This window comes from Anopheles darlingi, chromosome 3 (genome assembly GCF_943734745.1).
Source record: "Anopheles darlingi chromosome 3, idAnoDarlMG_H_01, whole genome shotgun sequence".
Lineage (NCBI taxonomy): Eukaryota > Metazoa > Arthropoda > Insecta > Diptera > Culicidae > Anopheles > Anopheles darlingi.
In genome coordinates this window covers 41,217,356-41,238,438 of record NC_064875.1, presented here as the reverse complement: position 1 = coordinate 41,238,438, position 21,083 = coordinate 41,217,356, and the positions used below count along the sequence as shown (strand labels likewise).

General features: G+C 47.3%; 4 protein-coding genes across 10 annotated transcripts in view; 1 reads left to right on the top strand and 3 right to left on the bottom strand.

The window, feature by feature from the left end:
• LOC125954682 (2-oxoglutarate dehydrogenase complex component E1) overlaps positions 1 to 8,853 on the bottom strand; it is a 16,495-nt gene extending 7,642 nt beyond the window's left edge. For 2 of the 4 annotated variants that reach the window (XM_049685167.1, XM_049685168.1), the window contains exons 1-6: positions 8,697 to 8,853; positions 4,384 to 4,604; positions 4,157 to 4,297; positions 3,885 to 4,091; positions 1,579 to 1,681; positions 866 to 925 (exon numbers count right to left, since the gene is read on the bottom strand). In XM_049685167.1, the coding sequence (XP_049541124.1) occupies positions 866 to 925; positions 1,579 to 1,681; positions 3,885 to 4,091; positions 4,157 to 4,297; positions 4,384 to 4,473 (601 nt within the window). In that variant the 5' untranslated portion in view covers positions 4,474 to 4,604; positions 8,697 to 8,853. Of the gene's footprint in view, positions 1 to 865; positions 926 to 1,578; positions 1,682 to 2,869; positions 2,988 to 3,884; positions 4,092 to 4,156; positions 4,298 to 4,383; positions 4,605 to 8,696 lie in introns of all 4 variants that reach the window. The other 2 variants (XM_049685169.1, XM_049685170.1) reach the window with 2 other exon arrangements.
• Positions 8,854 to 9,546: 693 nt separating this feature from the next.
• On the top strand, positions 9,547 to 15,838 carry LOC125954679 (DNA repair protein Rev1). Of its 4 annotated transcripts, none has more exons than XM_049685163.1 (4): positions 9,547 to 9,621; positions 11,656 to 11,793; positions 11,854 to 12,147; positions 12,207 to 15,838. In XM_049685163.1, exons 3-4 carry the CDS (start codon positions 12,100 to 12,102, stop codon positions 15,747 to 15,749), a joined length of 3,591 nt encoding a protein of 1,196 aa, XP_049541120.1. In that variant the 5' UTR covers positions 9,547 to 9,621; positions 11,656 to 11,793; positions 11,854 to 12,099; the 3' UTR covers positions 15,750 to 15,838. The 4 variants fall into 4 exon arrangements, with proteins under 4 accessions (XP_049541120.1, XP_049541119.1, XP_049541118.1 ...); XM_049685162.1 differs by having other exon boundaries at positions 9,590 to 9,999; XM_049685161.1 differs by having other exon boundaries at positions 9,590 to 10,961.
• LOC125954691 (uncharacterized) lies at positions 15,765 to 17,411 on the bottom strand. The gene is made up of 3 exons (XM_049685183.1): positions 17,048 to 17,411; positions 16,635 to 16,985; positions 15,765 to 16,564 (listed from the first exon to the last, which is right to left on the bottom strand). The coding sequence occupies exons 1-3, from the start codon at positions 17,150 to 17,152 to the stop codon at positions 16,286 to 16,288; spliced, it is 735 nt and encodes a 244-aa protein (XP_049541140.1). The 5' UTR covers positions 17,153 to 17,411; the 3' UTR covers positions 15,765 to 16,285.
• Positions 17,412 to 17,513: 102 nt separating this feature from the next.
• LOC125953319 (translation initiation factor eIF-2B subunit delta) lies at positions 17,514 to 20,994 on the bottom strand. Its single transcript, XM_049682801.1, has 6 exons — positions 20,906 to 20,994; positions 20,754 to 20,833; positions 20,456 to 20,518; positions 18,345 to 20,224; positions 17,926 to 18,284; positions 17,514 to 17,854 (listed from the first exon to the last, which is right to left on the bottom strand). Exons 3-6 carry the CDS (start codon positions 20,495 to 20,497, stop codon positions 17,625 to 17,627), a joined length of 2,511 nt encoding a protein of 836 aa, XP_049538758.1. The 5' UTR covers positions 20,498 to 20,518; positions 20,754 to 20,833; positions 20,906 to 20,994; the 3' UTR covers positions 17,514 to 17,624.
• Positions 20,995 to 21,083: the final 89 nt, after the last annotated feature.

Here is a 21,083-nt window from a genome sequence, read left to right as displayed (position 1 = left end):
ATAGTCACATCAAACCTATCTACACTATCCGTAAAGCAAGCTACGCATTAGATGCTTTCATTGGAAATTGTATTATCTCAAAGCACAAGATATTACTTTATCAAGCTGCGTTGCTCGCTCTACGTGCGTGATTAGTAAGCTAAATCGACTCTATTACATACAGAATAGCTTTAAAAGACACAAAAGCACTATCAGCTGATTTGCGTTATTTATGCGCCACTGATTATGCGTGCACGTGTCTTCAATCATTATTGTAATCAGACAATTTAGAAAAAAAATAGGCAAACAATTGAAATTCGGATGGCTTTTTAGGAGACTCTCCAGTGATCTTATATGTATATTACGCGAGTAAAAATACGGAAGCACTATATCGAAATCAACCACCAAAAGCCGGTGTAAGATCGTGTTAGTGTAGCTAATCGTTAAGTGCAATTTGATTCATTCGTGAAGCTCAAGATTATTATCTACGGGGGATATGGAATTGAGTGTACTCTACATTCCCAAACAGTGCAAAAAGAACAAAACGGAATAAAGTGTCATCGGCTACTATGTGCGAATATAGAATATAGAAAAAGAAACAAATTAACCGAATGATCAATGTCTCTATATATGAAACAACAAGCGTAGCCCAAGGATAAAAAAGAGAAGAAATTCAAAACAAAAGCATTGCATAAAAGGGGAAGAATAGTAATTAAAACTAGGAAGAATTATATACAAAAAAGCGTGGAAAATCATCCCCCGTTAATATTAATACGGAGTGAGGAGCGTGGAAGAAACAATTATCATCTCTTATGTACAAATCAAGCTTAGTTTGAACATAGTTGGGGTGGTTGGGAGCATTATGTCCAGCCTGCTGTTCTCTTACTCATTGCCATCAGCAATTGACGGTTTTCTTCGTTAACACACTCCAAAATCCGTTGAGGTACTATTCAAATGGATATTCGTATGCAATGTGTTTGTGTGTGCGAAAGACAATGTTTTTAAACAAAGAAAAACACAAATGATATTGAACAGAAAAGAAAATGGGTAACGTTCAATGGAGAAGAAAAAAACAAGAAGAAAATATAATTAGGACTTTCAGTTCATTCACTATCAGTTTGGTTACAAGCCGTAATATGAATGGTTGAACGGAAAATGAGTGAATCATTTTCAAATCGTAACACTGTGAACATTGTCCTTGAGTCATGAAAGATAAAGTCAACGACAGCGACAGAGAAAGGTAGAAGAGAGCGAAAGAATGAGTTGCGCAGAACGGTACTTTAACCAGCCAAGTTATTAAATTGTGAAGATAAGTACGACAGAGAGATAAGTTACAGATGCGCATTTCTAGTGCAGCACAGAGTCTCAATGAATAATTCGAAACTAAAATGGATTGTTTGTTTTATCACTAACAGAACAAGAGTAGAGAAATGCTATTAATGCTGACGGTCAAAAACGAAGAATCGTGAAGTTGGCGGATGACGTGGTTTTCTTTGGTCTAACGGTGTTTCGGTATAGATAGTGGGTGTTTCTAGTTTGCCTTCTTACAGCGCGCTACAACGAAAGAAATTACATCCATCGAATGCACCCGATACTCACCGAAACGGTAGGACGAGTACAGCAACTCCGGTGGAGTCTTATCGTCCAGGTCTGCACTATTGATGCCGAGCGGGTCAAGGCGGGCTACATTGTGCCCTCTAATCTGTACACATTAAAACATACAAACACACACATACATACACGCCCGCACACAAACAAATTCCCGCAAATATTGTGGTTGTCGATTTAATGGTGCATATCGAATGATGTGCAGATGATCGAATTCGATCCCACCGATCACAGTGCAGCGATGTAAAAAGAGAGACACACACACGGACACACATACAAGTGGAAAAGAAAGATTTGGTAGTGTTAGGCGTGGTGCGGCATATTCGCGTTGCGATAGTGGGTATGGATAGCGCGGAGTTGATGAAATTTTGTTTGTGACATTTTGCGGGTGTTTGTAGTACGAGTGTACCAACGAATTCCAAAGTACGTGTTTGAGAGATTTATAGTATTGTTTGTTATGTTTTTTTTTGTACATATTAGTCCAACAGAATTCAGCAAGAAAAGAGAAAAGGATGAATGAAAAAGAAAGGTAAAACATCAGTCTTGGATTGGGGCTGGAAAAGATCGAATTCTTAGTTTGGACATTGAACGGCACTGTTCTCGAGTTCGCGATGGAAATAATACAAGATGGCGAAGGAAATGCTGTACAACAGGAGGAGAAGGTTCACACAAGACAGAGTTTGATTTTTGGGGTTTTAGGAAAGGCAGAAATAACAAAACATAAAACTACGCTATTCAAACAAATAAAACAAACAAAAAAAATCATACAGAACGGCACAACCAGGACACGGTACAGAACAGGACAAAAATCGCAGAGTATTAGCTCATATTAGGCGCCTAAGACACACGACAAGTACACCGTACTCGATGGGCTTGGTAGTATTGTTTCCGAGCAGTGTTCTTGTCGCCGGAAAATATTCAAATTTCAATAGCCAACACTGTGTTAGTATATAAAATTGATACTCAAACAGGATACGATTTCCCATTTTTAAAGAGGGATACAACAAAGCAGAAATGACACACCTTATCTATAGTGTTAGTATGTAATAATAATAGCGGGACGCAAAAAAGTTTGTTTTTTCGCATGTTTTACGAAAAAAAAAATCCTCCCACATCATCCGAATCTCAATTTCAAGCTATGAATAGTGAAGGGAAGCTTGAGGAGAGTATTGACTATCTTAACCATTAAGTATGCGCTTCAATAGATTAGAGAGCTGCGGTGGAGGTTATTAATAGTAGCGTAAGTAGATAAAAAGGGTATAGGTAAGGCTTATCAATTTACCAAAGTTCATGTAAGTGCGGGTAACTTTTTCATTCGCTCGTAGATGTGCCCTGTCCGGCTGAACCTCGGCATTCAGAATGCCCAGCGGATCGATATCAGACACCAGGTGACCACGGGACTGCAGGAGATGAGTTGGTGATAGGGATAGGAGGAGTAAGTGATTAAAGAGTTTGCATGTTTCGGTTTAGTGTTTATCCCCGTTATATTTGTGATCAATTTCTCGGAGAATCGAGATGAAGGTGATAAGACTCCCGTTAACTTAGCATCGTTGTGCGCAGGCAAACCATTGTTACGTTTTTGGGACCCTTCGGAATTTCATTTGGTATGGTTGGTTAAGTTTGCGGTCACTACTATCATTGTAAATTACAGGGATAGAAGGCATTTTACTATCGACATTGTCGCCATAATCCTGCAATGGAACATTATGTTGTCGCTGTTGTATCATACCCATTGTATCTAGATCTAAACAAAGGCATGCATAACGGAAATGTTCAGAACTTCTGCCTTTAGGATTACACAAATCCCAATGAATTAACGGAACCAAATAAACAAATTTTAATTCAGATCAACCAAAAGGTACGATGAGATAACACCGTTAACACATTTCTCATTACTGCGTGTAGTACACGATTCAATAGAAATGTGCTGTACAGCTGTTAGTCCAGCGCATCAAAGGAAAACTTTGGATCTGGCGTTTCAAATGCGTCTTAGAAACACTTTAGGACGGATACCAAAACAGGACGAGGAACACACCAAAGGGGCTTTGAGGGAGCAAAGGGTAGACAAGTGAAAACGAAAAATGACTCATTACTTTAGCAAAGAAGGATCGGTAAGACTCAATCAAAGAATAACGGGATTGATGGGCTGCTTTAAGGACAGGACTGAATCTGACGATATATATGAGGAACAGACAGTACGACAAAATAAATAAGAACAGCGGGAAAGGAAATTGTGGGGGTTTGTGTGTAGATGGAGAAGGACTCTTCCATGAGGTCGCTTTGTGCAACGACCTTACCTGATAGCTGCGAATGATTGCCTGCACGGCAAGATGGTCATCGATGAGCTTATCATCGATGCGACCACCGATGGCGGCGCCAGCGCCGGCCACGGCAGGCAGCGAACTACCACCCAGGTACTGTGCAGCGGGGACATGATTCTTCGGCACCGGAGCCAAGCTTGGTGGGGCGGAGTAGGAATTATTCCGGAAGTATGCATCCCAGGACTAAAAGATTAAAATCAAAACCAATCATAGAAGCCATGAAGAAAACGCAACTATACTACACTTACCGCATGCACCGACGCAGGGTCCCGAAGCCAAGCGTTATACATATCATCGATGTAATTTGATGAGGAACCATTCAGAAATGGTTCGGCAGCGGTCGAGTTGTACAGTTTCACCGATGAGGCCGCAACCAGCTCCGTAGTCAACTGCAATTTAGATCGACAACATTCGCTTATTGGATAAGTATTCTCTCTGCTATCAGAAAACCATTACGGATAAACTCATTACTCACCTTGGAGGCCGGTTTCTTCAACAGGAAGGAACCAAAGTTCTGCTGACCCATCGGGTTCACCAGGTGAAGAGCCGTCCTTGCGCGATGCATTTTGATGGCTGTTATGCGTAATCACCAAACGGTTGAGAAACGAAAATCCAAAGATTCAAACGACGGATGACCAGTGATCCGTGCTGAACAGATGTTGTGGCGTCGGTGGACGACGGATCTTGGATTAAGTTCTAATAAACAAGACAGAAAAGTATGAACCAAAATGAGAAACGAAATACGATCTGGCAAAGTGAAATAGAACACTGTAGTGATTATAACGGGTTACTGGGACTTTTCTGATGCAATATTTTCCCACCACACAATCTGCTGTCATGGAGATGACGATACTGCACTGAATGTTGCGTTACGTTGTGTTCATGCCGTTGTCACGGTATACTTCTTATCAAAGTGTCGCAGTAGTTGCCGACTATATCAACATGCCTGGCAGTTGATTTAGCTTATCATGCGCGCTGGTGTTGGAGTGTGAACGATCCGAACGCGGCGTGACAATCCTACGTTGATTGTCCTCTTTGAGACGGTGTGATGCATGCTTTACAGTATACTTATTAGTTGCAGTACAACCACGTGTATGGGACACGTTCGAATCAGTTCAAACTAGTATAACCTAACGCCGGCAGGTTCACAATAATCTGTTTCTAACTAACAACACTAGTGCAGAGTGTTCTGCGTGATTTATGGCTATTTATAACCGTTGATTTTTCTGCTCAAAAAAGATCAGCTACTATCAGCCAAAACATTGTTTGTTCTTATCAGCCGTCGTTGATCCCGTCACACGATACGGAGCTTAATTTACGGGTGTGTTCGGCTATCGTCTGCGATTTCGATTCAATTAAGGATACGTTTCTTTTATCAGTCCCCGAATAATTTGCTTATCAGCTTGACGCCAACGGGTGTCAAGGCGTCATACCACATGGTGGTCAGCTGCTCTTATCGTGGTAAACCCTAAACCGATGTGCACATCGTGTTTGTCGCTCGTTTTGTTCCGCTGTTTCTCTGCATCAGCTGATGATTGGGTGCAAAATAAAGGCACATTGAGACGTTTTCATTCCTTAACATATTCGTGTGCCCCAACAAAACGAGAAAACAAAAACACATAAGAAACTAGTGAACTGGTCCTAAGCAATGTCAAAGCTACCATTACCGCAATAATTTCCCAAACATTTTAATGTCGTTCTAGTGACATACCAGACTCTTGCTGATCTTGTTTAAATGCAAAACAAAAAGAAGAAAATAGAAGGGAAAATGTGAAAACCGTGAACATGAATATGTTTTAAACTCCCCTTTTTTATCTCTAATCAAACGATCACGATACTCATCGGCCAGTTCACTGTCAAAAACCTTTAAACAGATGGACTATAAATAAAAATGCTTTCAGTTTGTGTACACCAACGAGACTATTTCCCTCGAATGATGAGCGCAGCTGCGAGGAATAGCCCCGGGAAGTATTCCTAGAGCCTGGTCCGCCGAGCGACGAACCAAGCAACCGTTGTGCGGCGAAGGGCGGTAGCGTGTGCGACCTTGACATTGGATCACGAGGTGCGCGCTCTCGACACTATCCTCCTTCCCGTTTCTATTCCCCCTTCCAACCAGCCAACACCAATGCATCGTCGGGGACTACAACATTGTTGCACTGATATCGATTCGTTTTAATTTAGCATCGTAGGCACGGCTAGTGCACCGTACCCTAGAGTGTTTAATCGCATACATTCAAAATAAAAATTGGCCTTCGTTTCTGTGGAAAAGGATGTCACTGTTACTGCCTTGTTCCTTGCTACTGAGCCACTGAACGGTTGTAGCTTACAAATGACCCCCAAACTAGTAGCAGCTGATGGAACACAGAAACAATTCGTTCGTGCGTCATTTGCTTAAAAAGACCAAAATAAAGACCGAAAGCGCTTGGGATATAATTATCATCCGTGTGTTAAGCAGAAGTGCCACACCCGGCGTACCCACACGTGAGACAAGGCCTGTTGGCTGCTGCGCAAAATATGCCGTGAGAATCTCGTGTTACGTCGATCCTGTATGTCAATAACGATGGAACAAGCTGAAATTGTTTCTGAATTCTTTCCCACCGTGCGTCCTCCCTCCCTGCGTATTGCATTCTAGATATTTGTGACGCTCTAGTGACTCTGCCGGCGACATCATGACATCATTAGCTAATTTATCGCAATCTCCTCCGCTTTAATGGGTAGACAACATCATCGCAGACACACGCAGAGGCAGCAAAATGTGTGAATGCGTCATCGAAATAGCCACCCAACGTGGTAGCAGTCGATCGCAGCAGGCCGTGCGCGAACGCAAGCGCTGCTGACACTGCAGAGGCGCGCGCGCAGCACTCGGTCTCTAATCAGGGAAGCACGTGATGGGGTTCCCCCCCCCCCCCTCCCGCCAAACCCTCTCCTTTCCATGGTCACTTTGCGTCACTGATACGCCTGCCGGATGTTTGCTATCGTGGTTGCTCCAAGCACTGATGACGAGAGCAGGGAGGAAATGTGATGAATAAGCAAAGAATTGGATTACTTCGATTACCACGTCGACCGGTTTCGAGACATTCAGCCTTCTTTGGTTAAATTGCCAACGAAAATGTTTGCATAACCGGATCGATCTGGTTACGTTGTGCACAGCGGGTTTCACGTGACTCGTGGAATTACCGGCATCATCAAGAAGATCGCATGTAAATGGGCGAGGGAAACGAGTCAATGATCGAAGCGGCGGCAAAATTCGAATTGTCCTCCAACAAACAATGAAACCGGTTTTTTGGTGACCTTCTTGCCCCGCCAAAAATCCACATTCGTTCCGTGCGGAGATCGGCCGGAAAGAGAAGGGATTGTCTTTTCTTCTTCCTCTTTTCGCGCCATTTGAATCGACAGCAAGCAAACGCTCAGCAGCCCCCGCCTGTGCCTGTGCGAATTTGGTGTTCTCAAGATCTCTTCTGGCCTTGTCCCCATAAACTTTAGGCACGTTTCGGCGCAACGTGATCGAGGAGAGCTTGTCACACTACGTCCTCGCATCTCGAACGAGGCGATCAACGAGATAGTTTTTGGCAAAAGGCCAGTAATCAGGCAAGGTACCTTTAGAGCAAAACAGAACCACGTTCGATACGGATTTGCAGGTGTGACTTATCTCCAACGGAAGAGGAGCCTTGATTCATCGATACTTCAAACGATTGAGCAACTGTAAATCGTCTTTATCGAAGATAAACGGACGGTCATTCCATGAAAAAGCACCATAAAACTGCAGTAACGTTTGCTTTGACGTAATACGGGCAACCGGACAATCTTTTGCGCCAGGATAAGCTTTTGCATAACCAACCCAAGAGAGAACCTTGCGCTAAAAACAAAACGCTTGACCACCGACACCACCCTACCGCGCGGCAAACACATCGGTTCGGGAGAAAATCTACGGTCCACGGTCTAGAGCTCTAGCCTCTTTTCACTGTGTCGTGCCGGCCCGACGATCGTTTGCTCTCGAGTTTTCTATTTTTGATCAATCTCACTGTGCGCCCACTGCGCTGCTCTACGATCACTCGTGGCAATATGTCGGTCACGCAGCGGTAGGTAGTGGTGGATGATCGCGAAACGAATGAGCAAATAATACCGGCACACTCTTCACGTGGCCATCAACCCCCCTCAGCTAGCATCCGATCCGATTGGATGGGGCGGTTCAAGCACGGTCAATCTGCGACCGACTGCTGCTCCTGCTGCTTTTCGCGGCCTAATGATGAACCTTATTCCAAAGTGAGGTCAAGTTTGTTGTTCGACGATCATCGTGAATAGCACATTATCAGACAACCTTCATCGATCGAAGAGAATTAGTGGAAAAAGAGGCACGGAATCTTTACAAGGTGGTAATTTGCTCGAGAAAGATCTGACTTCGGTTCACTATTTGCAAAACCTGGGTTGGTCGCACTCATGTTGCATAACACGCATCGTTTCATTCTCCTCCTTTTCCGATTATGGTGGTTCTCTATCGACCAGTTATGTAGAGTCCATGGATCATTCTTGAGATTTTGCAGTATCCGGTTACATAACACTACTCGGAATAACGGTGCACGGTTACGCGTATGACCGCTTTCGACACCTTATTCAGTTCTGCACCAACGCAATTGTCTACCGACGCCTACTATTAATGCACAATATTTTCGCAATCTGAAACCTCACTGAAAACTGACTAGCAAGCAATTGTGTACATACACCAACAGAATCCCATAACATAAACCCCCCTCTCCCGTGGACAAAGACACCACCAGCTTATTAACGCACCTCGCTAACAATCGCGCTCGGTAAACGGGGCACTCGACGCTCTATCGGATACTATCCTCTATGGCAAGACCGCGAGAGCTCTGCCGGAGCTACCGACTACTAGAGATCCGTGTTCGCACGACGACGATTCGCGAGCGACTGGTGAAGGGTGGTCGTCGGTCGCCGGTCGCCGAACCTGGCGAGACGAGATACCAAAACATACACAACCAGCGCCACGGTGGCCGACACCGTAAAACCCCCTGTGTCTGTCTTGTTGGCCTAACGGATTGGACACAGTATCTCGTTTGCGCTAGAGTGCACGGGATGTTACCAATATGCCAGACCCACAGAACTCGATCCATAAAACAATAAAATGATATTCCTTTTCTGGGCGTTTCGATAAAAGCGCTTGTTGCGCAAGTTGCTGCGGTGCATCGCCACATCATCCTTCATTGGATGATGCTGCTGTTGATCGCATAGCTCAACTAAAACGATGTTAGCCAAAGGTTCGTTACGGTTACGCACGCACGCACGCACACGTACTAGCGTACAAACGGTGCCACGTGGTTTGTCACAAAACAACCTAAAGGGGGATTCCTTCGTCGGTCACAATTTAAGTTGTGTTTTATCACACAACCGTCGTGTTCGTAGTGGCTCACATGTGTCGCAGCCAGCAACAGAGCGCCGCGCGCTTCGAGAAACAGTAGGGTGGCTAACCTTCACCGCAGCACTATCGTGCGGTGTGTGTTTGTTCAACTGCAGCCGCCTTGGATGGTTGTGTAGGAACAGCATGTTCGTAGAAGCATCTAGTGTGCATTTGGGGGGTTGTGCACTGGGAGGCACGGTTTTCAACAATGCACGACAGCAGCAATAAATAGCCGCACGTGAGCCGTGGCAAGAATGGTGGTGCGAAGGGATTGGTGGATGCCAGAGCCGAGAGTAAGAGGTGAGCCGTTTAGTTCATCAGAAGGACCATTGCCAATTGTGTAGTGTTCTCGAAGGCGCGAGCGTAAATTAGTGTCACGGGCTGTGGCCTTTAAGGATGGCACGGATATAACCCCCATCGCCACCGACAGCACCGGTCGGTTGTAAATCGTTGCTATCTGCTGAAGCGAGAAAGATATGGGATTAAGCGAGGTTGACAATTGTCGTTCCGGCTTCATTCTCGTGGCTTCCTTATCAATGCCATCCCCTGATCGGTTGGCCTGTGTCCGGATGTGTGTGGGGATCAAGGTTCCCGCTGTCGTGCTCTGTGCCTCTGGAAGAAGCTGCGTAATAACACCGTGACGGGTACCTTCCGAACCAGATTCAGCTGGAACGGAAGGTGATAATGTGAGCAAAGCGCGTCCCCCGTAGTGCGTGCACAGCTCAACCATACCGAAGCAGAATCGCTATGGCTACGTGATGCGCGTTGTAGTCACACGACACGATCGTCCTTTCGAATTATCATTCCCATTCTTATTGCGCGACAATTTTCTGCGTCTGATTTCGCGACTCAATTAACACCCGGTCAGTGGAGGCTCGGTGTCAGCAGGGCATAATGATGATGGACCATTTCAGGGCCAGCCAACAACAGTCATGCGGCTTTTACTAAGCCGGTTCAAACCGGGTCGTCTTAGTGGCGTTGTCCATTCGACGATGGCAACGACAAGCAACACGCCTCTGTTCTAGTAGGCGTATTTTGACGGAAGTTGGACGGCGTACGGGTAAACAACGCAACGCAAGGCATACTCGATTGATCCCCGGTGTTCCTGGTGCTCATCCGATTCGCGCTCTTATCTCAGACGGACCCACACGCGGTTGCCGTCGCTTCGGCTACATTGTTGTTTTCTTCTTTTTCCGCGGCCCAGCGCCATCGACCAATCGCACGCGTAGCATGATCAGAATTTCAGCTTGAGGGGCTCGTCTAGGTCTAGGTGGAGATGACCTCATTAGGCTAAGGGCGCTGTACGACGTTCACCGACGACGGACACGCGGGATCACGCGCGAAGGCCCTCCTTCCCCCGCTTCTCGTGGCTAACCTAAAAACCCAAAGAGCAGACGCCCGCCGGACCGGGAATTTCATGACGCATGCACGTTGGAATTTCCTGTCCGTGGCGGTGCCTTAACCAGTCTTTTTCTGGTTTTTTCGTGGCCCCGGGATTCCTTTTCCGGCCCCGGAAAATCGACGACCGCCCCCTCCCCCTAAATTTCCCCTCGTGTTGCCACGCGGTCGCTCTCTATTTCGTCATTCCTGGAAATGTGATTCATACGCGGGCAGACTGCGAAAAACGCATCTTCCGCCCGGTGCGGTTTGGCAATCCTCGGAGGACACACTCTGGCACACGAACACGCACCCACGCACACACACACACGCACTCGCAGATCCCAAAATCACGTTCGAAGGCATTTTCCGGCTGTTCCGGTGACCGTTTTGGGTTTTTCTTTTTAAGATCCTGACCACTGCACTCGTTAATGGCGAAAACACACACTTTTCCGAAGATTCTTACATTTTCTCAGGTGTACAAAACGCCGCGCCGTGCCGCCGGTAGCTTTCCGCTCACGTAATTTTATAATTTTAATTTTTTTTCTACGGCCTCACTTTTCTCCGTACTTGCTGGTCGATCTCAAACCGTGTACGTACACGCAAATTTCCGCGAATGTGTGCGTCAGTATGTCGTGTGTGTGCGTGAGATTCGATTTGGGCGCCACGGTGAGAAAAACAGTCAAACTCGTGAGCAAAACTCGTTTCTCATACTCATTTTATCGTTGTTTTCGCTCATTGTTTCGATTATATCGTTTGTTTTGATTTTGTTTCGTTTTATTACTCTAGATTTCGCTTATTTCGTTTTATAGAGTTCGTTTCTCTCTTCAAACAAAAAAAAAAACGTGTTCGTTTAGGCAAAAAAGTGAGAAATTCTTCAATTTTTAAACTAATTAATCAGCGAACTAAACTAATTAGCAACATTTGCAACTCCCGCTGTTGTTCCCTTTGCAAGAGTGAGTCGGAAAAGTGTAAGAAACTTGGAAAACCGCAGCGCAAAAGATCCCTCAAAAAGACCGGCCATCAAAAAGGACTTTAAACCTTTTTACACCGCCACAGAAACCACGCCGAGATCCGGGTGTCCATCTGAAACCGGTATGTTTTAAAGTTCGTGATATCGCAAGATTCTGTTGCTTAATCGAATTCTCCTTTCAGCAAGATCTCCAGCACTTACGGAAACGGGAACGCAAATCCTGGCAGAGAAACATCCGTAGGGATCTTTAACAGAAAGAACAGCAGCATAAAAACCCTCTACTAGACACACAGAAAATTGGGACGAGTGGTCTCAGTAGCCGGTCCTGAAAACAAGAGGTCTACATCCTCAGAATAACTTGCGAAGGCCCAGGAAGTGGATCGAGGGATGAGTCGCCGGTTTTCGGTGGGAATTTAGTTTTTCGGAAAATGAAGCGGAAGGAGAAATATGAAAGCGAAACGGGGTTCGAAGGATGGGTAAGTTGGTGACTGCCGCACCGATGGCCACTTTGTAACCAGTTGGTTTTCTCTTGCAGGGCGATTACATGGACGCAAAGATCGCCAAACTGGAGGACCAGTTTCGGCATACGGCCGCAAATGTGGCCGAACCGCTCTCGAACCTGTTTGCCGGGATATCGATCTTCGTAAACGGTTACACGGATCCTTCGGCCGATGAGCTGAAGCGCATCATGATGCAGAACGGTGGAGTGTTTCACCATTATAAGCGGCCAACGACGACCTACACGATCGCGTCGATCCTACCCGACGTTAAAGTGCGCGCGATCACCTCTGAAACCATCATCAGCCCCCGGTGGGTTGTGGATTGCCTCAAGGCCGGTCGCATCCTCGATTACTCCCGCTATCTGCTCTACACGCAGCACAAACCTTCGCAACCCAAGCTGGCCTTCGCGGCAGGCACCAGCAGCAAAGCTCGATCGACACTACCAGCTAGACCGACCGATACGGACGTTGCCAAGCCAACGCTGAAGCGGGATAACGATCCTACCGACATCAGTCGCGCCGAGTGTTTGAATGTGTTGGGTTTGCTGAAACACTTTACTGATCCGGAACCATCCGCTGCACAGGACGATAGTGAAGAACAGGTTCAGAATCCACAAGCAGCATGGGTATCGAACAATGCGGTTTCTCCGGCCACTGAGGATACAACTGAACCACAGGCCGAGACAGTATCGCCGGATGTGTTTCAAGAACCGAGCAGCGCAAAGAACGAAACCATGACAACCCCAACGAAAGCACCAGCTTCTTCGAAACAATCGCTTACTGCGACGGATCCAAATTTTCTTACTGAATTCTTCAACAACTCCCGCCTGCACCACATCGCAACACTTGGTGCGGGCTTCAAGGCGTACGTCGCAGAGTTGCGAGAGAAATCGTCTCGAACGTTTCCGGCACGTGCATTGTTGGTGGAATCGTTACCGCGACACTTGGAAGATCGGGACTCACTCGGTGATAATCTGCCCCACCTGGGTATACCGGCACGTTACATCATGCACATCGATATGGATTGTTTCTTCGTTTCGGTCGGTTTGCGAAAGTATCCGCATCTCCGGGGATTGCCAGTGGCCGTAACACACTCGCGAGGCTCGGAGGCTCGCGTTGTGCCAACACATCCAGGACAAAATCGAGCACTCGAGATCGAACTGTATCATAAGCGGCTCACTGAGCGTAACAAAGCACCGGATATACCGATCGAATCACGGCTTTCAGGGATCGACGAGCATAACTCGCTGTCGGAGATCGCCTCCTGTAGTTACGAGGCACGACGGATGGGCGTCAAGAATGGGATGTTTGTCGGGGCCGCTCTAAAGTTGTGCCCCGATTTGAAAACCATTCCGTACGATTTTGAGGGCTACCGAGAGGTTGCCTACCGGTTGTACGATACGATCGCTCAGTACACGCTCGACATTGAGGCAGTCAGCTGCGACGAAATGTTTGTCGATCTGACGGAGCTCCTGCAATCGACGGGTGTATCGATGACGGACTTTGTACGCTTCGTGCGGGATGAAATATCAACCGAAACCGGGTGTCCTTGCTCGGCTGGAATCGGTTCGAATCGTTTGCAGGCTCGTATGGCGACGAAGCGTGCCAAACCTGATGGTCAATTTTGGCTCGCACCATCCGACGTTGAGAGCTACATGCGAGACATCCCGATCGGTGATCTGCCCGGTGTAGGCCCCAGCACGACACAACGGCTGAAACAGATGACCTACACCACCTGCGCCGATCTGCAAACCATCCCCCGGAACGTGCTGCAGACGGAATTTGGGAAAAAGTTTGGTGAAACGCTTTACAACGCATGCCGCGGGATCGATGAGCGGCCCCTGGTGTACGACAAGGGACGAAAGTCTGTCTCGGTGGACGTAAACTATGGCATCCGGTTTACGACGGAGCAGGAAGTGGATCGGTTTATGCGTCAGCTAACGGAAGAAATTCATCGTAGGCTGATGGAACTGCGGCAGCGTGGCAAGCTGGTAACGGTTAAGCTGCTCGTGCGCGCCCCAGAAGCACCGGTCGAAACGGCCAAGTTTATGGGCCACGGACTGTGCGATGTAGTAACGAAATCACAACCCCTAGCCAACCACACAGACGATCGATCGGTCATAGAGGCCGCCGTGCTGGGTTTGATGCGTACGATGGCCGTACCGCCGCACGAATTACGGGGCATCGGTATACAGATATCAAAATTTGCCGAAGGTAAATTCAAGGATGGAGCGGCTGGAAATCGATTAAAGACAATGATGCTAGCAAAGGCAGAGCAGCAAAAGCACCAGAAGGATGAGGAGCGCACCGGACGAACAACGCGATCCGAGGCTGAGGAGAATTACGTGGTACAAGGTCGATTGCTGCAACCCGACGATGATCAACAACCTTCCACATCCAGCGCAGTTCCAGCTCGTGACCCACCAATTATGCAGCCCTCCTCTTCCTATCGATCGACACCGTCGAAACAAGCTGGATCGCATTCTACTCACAGCAATTCCGTAACTAACCGTGTATCACCTGGGCGCCGAGAAATTGCGACGACGACATCACCAAGCAGCCGCTCCAAGCAAACGAAACCCTCTACTACTCTGGGTCGCAGGCGCGGTCGTCCACCGAAGGGAGCGGGGCCGGTGAAACAACAATCCACATCATTGCCATCGACTTCCACTGGTGGGGGATTGAGGAAATTCCTTTTCCGTGCAGATAACACAAAACCTGTGGCAACAGCAGCTGCATCCAACACCACCAGTAGCACGATAGAGAATGGATCTGCAGACCACGATCTTCCGGCCGAAATCGATCCGGATGTGCTAGCCGCACTACCCGACGATATACGGCAGGAAGTGATTCGTGATTTTCGAAGGCAGCGACAAGAGCTGCTGCTTCTTTCCAGTGGCAAAAAGAACCCACCAGCAGAACAGAAAACTCCCGTAAAATGTTCCACGACACCGGTGCGCGAAATAGCGAAACGAGAATGGAACACTCCCAAGACACCATCGCCCAGGGGTGGTTACGTTGGCCGTGAATCGGCGGTCGATGGAAGAATACAAGTTGAGCGGAAGTTCCTGGAGGCGCTACCGTTTGAGTTGCGGCTTGAGATAGAGAAGCAGATCGCACTGCAGCGTGACAGTATGGTCGTGGTGACGACGGGCAACGACTACAGCGATGCGGAGATCGATGAACCGTTGCGGGTAACACCAGAAGCGAGTCCTGTTAAGCAGCTGCTACCACCAACTATCACCGAGAGCGTACCGAAGGATAGCAACATTTTTAGAAGGGATAACTGGAGAGAGCTAGTGGAAGAGTGGATCGATAGTGCCGAGGAACCGTACGAGTACGATGTGGAGCTGCTGGCAGCGAATGGAGAGGAGCTAGTAGAGAACAGAGCACTGCTGGAACGATTGTATATTATCATGCGCTGTATATACCGGTTGGTGCAGCAGAGGGGTACCTGCCCCTGGCACCGAGCATATCGGGCCATTGAGCGGACAGTTCAAACCCGAATGATGGTCATCTATGGCTCGCGGCTGGGCATTCGATCAATCCAATGCGAGGAGTGCAATAGTCATGAATAGATGGCAAAATCGTTTTTGTAGAGTATTTATTTGCTAAAAGCTAAATTATCTAGTGATAAGTAGTTTCAAAAAATACATTTCAGTAATTGAAACAAAGTTGTTTTGCAGAAAATTACTTATTTGTTCGGTAGTGAATAGAACTTTGTCGGTAAATTATACTACTAACAGTTTTTGCTGAAAACGCCCGCTGTGACAGACTCTATCTTCCTTCTATATCGCCTTCTTTGCTAAATCGATTGACCAACCTTTCGAATTGAATTGGGAACAAACCTTCAAGCCTGATCAGTCGCCCTATTTATGAGTTGGTTGGAGCAAAACGAAGGGATTGATGTTTCACTTCAGTGTTCAAATTAATTGCAATTATTACAACCGTCACGGCAGGTTTATAAAAACTTGAGAAAAAAATAGCTTCACTAAACGGTTGAATTTCAACGTAATACCAATCCATACTTTCTTATGCAACGAATCCATACTATATTTTGAAATATTGAATAGGTTAATTAACAACTTAATGCTTCGACTGTAAGAAAGCGCGATTAATTCATATTTAAGCTTCCTTTTTCAAACTCATAAAAACATTTCTGCATGTGAAACATGAATTTTAGTTTGTCCGACTCGGACCTTTTCGAGGTCCTCAATATTGTTGCCAAAAAGGCACATCCGAGTTCCACCGAATCGCAATTGGAGATAGCGGAATTGGAGCTTTTTGTAGTGTTGGTTGTAGCGTTGGACGGTTCCTCTTCCGGATCACTACGTTTACCCTTACGGCTCGGTGAAGAAGATGTTATAGCAGATTGCGATTCATCCTCTTCGCACTAAAATGATAATTCAAAACGAAACGGCTATTTTCGATACATTCAGAATTTGTCTGTAGCAAGCTATTACCTCGTTTAGAAAGCTGGAATCCTTCCATTCCGACTCCACTCCTTGAAAAATGATTGGTTCGTACGTCGAACCAAGCAGGTTATCCATTGCGTCGTAAGCGAACCACTTTGTGGCTGTAACTTCACCAAGGGCACTCTTACATTGGATAGCATTGCGGTTCCTGTTGTACACTGTTCGTAAGTTTTCAATTTTCTTCTTAATGTCTCCAATAGAAACGAGGAAGATGTTTGCCAACTCGACACAGGCTTGGAGTCTTTTGCTCCTCACTTTATACTCCGGATGCTGCGGATCCCACAAGATGGGAAACTTGTGGAGGTTTTCAATGAGCTTCATAATGTTCTTAGAAGTCCACTGTAATGTAAAAATTGCCGTCAATTAAAAAGCAGTCTCAAATTGACCGCGGCATAACTTACCCTTTCCTTGTTTTCTATGCCCTTTCCTCCCTTAAACCGGCTCGTGGTAGCGATGCGTTTTTTGTGGGTTTTCAGTTTGCCCACGCCGCTTGTAGGTTTATCCATTCCTATGTTATCTACTTACACTCAATGTGAAATATGCTTTACAGTACTTAAAAACGGAATTCTGTTCAAAAAGACCGAGCGGCATTCCTCATCGCTTTGTTTATTTTATTTACAACTCCAATTTGACAGCTGTTGCCTGATCAGATCATCTAGGTTGGGCGTTGTTGGGCAAAAGCAGTAACACTGATCAGACGAATCCACTCCTCCCGTTTTTGCCAACACTAATGAGAATGGCAGACGACGACCCAGCCGGTCTTCCGGATGAACAGAGGTCAAATAATAGCAGGATCAGATTCAGATTCAAAGATAGTACGGACGTTGGTCCGGACAAACGGTGATAACAGATTCCTCGAAAGGAGTTGTGGCTGATTATCAGCTGAATAGTTAAGTTTATTATCTTTACACAAACACAAAAGGACGCTAAACTAGGCAGTGTGCTAAACATGAACAGTCCTTTTGTTGACCGGATCCATTAGTAGGCCACATCAGATGGTTTGATGCGCAGAATCACGGGTACGCTGGTGCAGGGAAGGATGGCCACCTCGGTGACAACGGCCGTTACCAGCTCCGGTGGCGTTACATCGTAGTGCAGATTCAGGATGGTAAGCGAAGAGATCGTTTCCCAGCCAGCCAGCATGGGCTTCGCTTCGGACAGATCCCGGTGACCTCCCTTGGGTGCCATTACAAGATCACTCGGATTGCCTGTGAAAACGTAAACCACGTTATCGTTCCGATGTACTAACACAACGGTACACTACCATCAGGGTACCTACCTAGCTCGTTATAGACGAAGGCATCGGTCTGTACACGCTCGGTAAACTTGTGCGTTTCGCAGCACACCAGCACGGGCACGTTGTAGGCTTTGGCGACAAGCGCTATCTGGGCCGTACCGACGCGGCTCATGACCGAACCGTTCGCTAACAGGGCGTGCGCACCGAGCAGTACCTTCGTCACCTCCGGCATTACGTAGCTGACCGCATTGATCAGCACGCATACACAGTGCACTCCCTGGCGTACGAGCTGCTCCAACATTTCGTGTTCCTCCTCGCGTGGTCTCGCATTCACGATGATCACTCGGAACCGTTTCGCACGTCGGTTCGCTTCCTCGAGGATATGTTTGATGAGGGAAGAGCTGCAGAAAGACAGCACGTTTAGAAGAACAATTCCATGATTGATCGCGCTTTGTACTTACCATCCGTACGTGAGGATCACGTCACCATCGTAGATTTTTTCCTGCACTGAAATGCAGATCGCTTCCTCGGCCTTCTCCATGTGATCGCGTATGTACGCCTCGATCGCTTCGAGAAGGCACTCCTTCTGCTCGGAATCGGACAGTTTCGCATCCAGCTGCCGCGTGTTCATCTTCACGTGACGCAGCGCGTTTGTCATGGAAACGGAAAAGGGACGACAGCGCTGCAGATGAGTGGCCGCAACGTTAAGCGTCTCCTCGAAGCTACGGCAAAACTCCTTCTCCGGTGGTGTCTCATAGTCGTGTATGAGCTGATTTAGCATACGCAATAGCGCCAGACACCGTGCCTTCGACCCAACAACCGTTCCTCCGGCGTACTGTATGCCTAATTTCGTGACGGCCGGGTGCAACGTTGGCGAATTGATAATTTCGGCTGCCGCAAACTTGGGCTGGTGCAGATGGTTAAACAGATTTACAATGTGTTTTCGCGGAGCGGCCACATATGTACCCGGGGCCGTGCCTGTCGCTCCACTAGCTGCCTTTCTAAGCGGTTTTACGGTTGCGGTAGTGCCGGTGGCGCTTGTGGGAGCTGCTTTCTTCGCAACGTCGGGCTTGACCGGTCCCTTTGCCTTGGCCTGTTGTGCTTCCGCCTTGGCCGCCCGCTGTGCCTCCTGTATTGCTCTTCGTTCCGCCTTCGACAGCGTGGGTTTGGCAGGTTTTGCGGAATCGCCAGCAGCTTCTGGCTGCTTTCCGGCTAGGGCCGGATTTTGCGCTTCGAATTGTGCCTTCCGTTCGGCTTTCGTAAGTTGCTCCGGTTTGGGGGACACCTTGACCTGGCCAGGTTTCTCGTCCACTTTCGTCGCAGGTTTACCTGCTGTTCCGGAATCGCTAATGTGAAGTTCTTTCAGTTTCTCACATATGCTGGCATCCGTATCAGACTTTGCAAGCGATCCACCAACGGTTGGTTCTGCCTTTTGCGATTGCGGCTTTTTCGTAGGGCCTACTGCTGCTTGCGGTTGCTGTTGCTGGCCCACCGTTCCATCCTTCGGAGACTTACCCTTGTTCTTGGCGGCTAGTTTGGCCGCTTTTTTAGCCTCCCGTTCGGCAAGCACTTCCTCGCGCGATTTATCCGTCTTCGGGACACCGGATTGTGCGCTCATTTCAACGGCTGATGGTACCGCTTCCTCGAGGTTACCCTTAGTATTGCTTGACAATTGATTTGAATTCGCCCTTCCAACGGCTTCGTCACTTGGAAACAAAGCTTCACAGTCGATGTGGTCCAGTCCTTCCTTTGCTGCGTCGATTGTGTGTTTCTGGTGGTGTGGAATTGGCTCCACTCTCGAAGGAGCGGCTTCACCAGCAATTAGTGCTTCTCTTCTACGGGCAGACTGGGTGACAGCATGAAAAGTGATCGCATCCGATCGAGGGAAAATGTCCTCTAGGGAAATGTTTTCAATGCCGCGCACGTTCGAGATTGATTTCTGCACCTCTCTGGTTATCTCAGCTAGTGGTTTCTTAGCAACCGGTTTGAGTTCTTTTTTCTCTATCACAGGCTGTACCGGAATAGTAGTCGCTGCCTTGCAGCTAACACTCTTCGGAGGAGCTTGATGCACTGGATCTTCTTCTGCCGCTTGCGATTCTGAACAATCGTCTTTCGTCGTATGCTGATCTTCGCCGACAGCTTTTGGCTTACGCTTGCGGCGACGACTCGGCTTTCTGGCTAGTATTTCGCCAGTTTCCTGCTGCGTTTCGGTGTAAGCAACGCCGAGTTGCTTGTCGGAAGACAGAGGTACAAGTGAGTCGTTCTCGTTTTCCGGCGGAAGATCGTGTTGCGCAGTGGCCGTTACCTTAGCCTTAGGTTTTTTGTGGGAACGATTTCGTTTCTGCGAAATTAAAACAGACCTTCAGTGTCAACGTACCGACTGTATGGGAAGAGGAATAATTTGTTGCTTTTTGCTTTAACAGGATACATGCTGGCATGCAGCGTGCGATAACTAGCTTAGTGAACAAGAATTTAAGGGGAGCGTGCAAAAGGACAAAACGGGAAGGCAGAACATAGTGGATAGCCAAATCAATTCACACCGATCAAACAGTTCGTGCAGTACGATTGATACCTTTTTCATCGTTCCAGCGTCGCTAGAAGTGGTGGTCTCCATGGTGGTATTATCTTCCGTTATCTTAATTAAATCCACAATACGTGAATACGATTTGGGAGGACAAGGGGTACCCCGGCCAGCAGACGGAGCAGAACACGCAAGTTAGGTGGGAAAAGAAAGGGGAACGTTATTGAAGATATCGAGCGATGCAGCGAAGGGCAAACCGTGAAGGAGCAGACTTATGATTACGACTTGGTTGGACTAAATATTAGTAAATGCTTAATCATTTTCGACGTGGTTTCCGCCGGGATTTTACCTTCGTTCCGGGCCCGTTTTCTCCTGTCTGTCCAGCCCACTCAGCTGGCTCCTGTGCGTCCGTTTGGGGCGATTAACTAGCTGTTTGGAAATATGAACAATGAAGATTGAAAACTCTTCCAGGTAGTGGTTTGAATCAACAAAAGTACTTACGAATTCGGCAGCAAATAATTTTCCTCGATTTTCCTCGATTTTTTGTTGTTCAGGCGACTCCTGAATCCGTACAGGTATACACTCCTTGACAGCGGGTACAGTGATGACCGAGAAAATATGAGCAATATGTCTAAAAAAAGCAAAATTTTCAACAAAAATCAAAACTCTCTTCGAAAAA

Coding starts and splice junctions, on each gene's coding strand:
- LOC125953319 (XM_049682801.1), bottom strand. CDS start 20,497: ATGGAGACCACCACTTCTAGCGACGCTGGAACGATGAAAAAG. Junction 18,285..18,344: donor GTGATCCTCACGTACGGATG/GTAAGTACAAAG, acceptor GTCTTTCTGCAG/CTCTTCCCTCATCAAACATA. Junction 17,855..17,925: donor CTTCGTCTATAACGAGCTAG/GTAGGTACCCTG, acceptor ACGTTTTCACAG/GCAATCCGAGTGATCTTGTA.
- LOC125954691 (XM_049685183.1), bottom strand. CDS start 17,152: ATGGATAAACCTACAAGCGGCGTGGGCAAACTGAAAACCCACAAAAAA. Junction 16,986..17,047: donor GCATAGAAAACAAGGAAAGG/GTAAGTTATGCC, acceptor TTTACATTACAG/TGGACTTCTAAGAACATTAT. Junction 16,565..16,634: donor ATTCCAGCTTTCTAAACGAG/GTAATAGCTTGC, acceptor TTATCATTTTAG/TGCGAAGAGGATGAATCGCA.
- LOC125954679 (XM_049685163.1), top strand. CDS start 12,100: ATGAAGCGGAAGGAGAAATATGAAAGCGAAACGGGGTTCGAAGGATGG. Junction 12,148..12,206: donor AAACGGGGTTCGAAGGATGG/GTAAGTTGGTGA, acceptor TTTCTCTTGCAG/GGCGATTACATGGACGCAAA.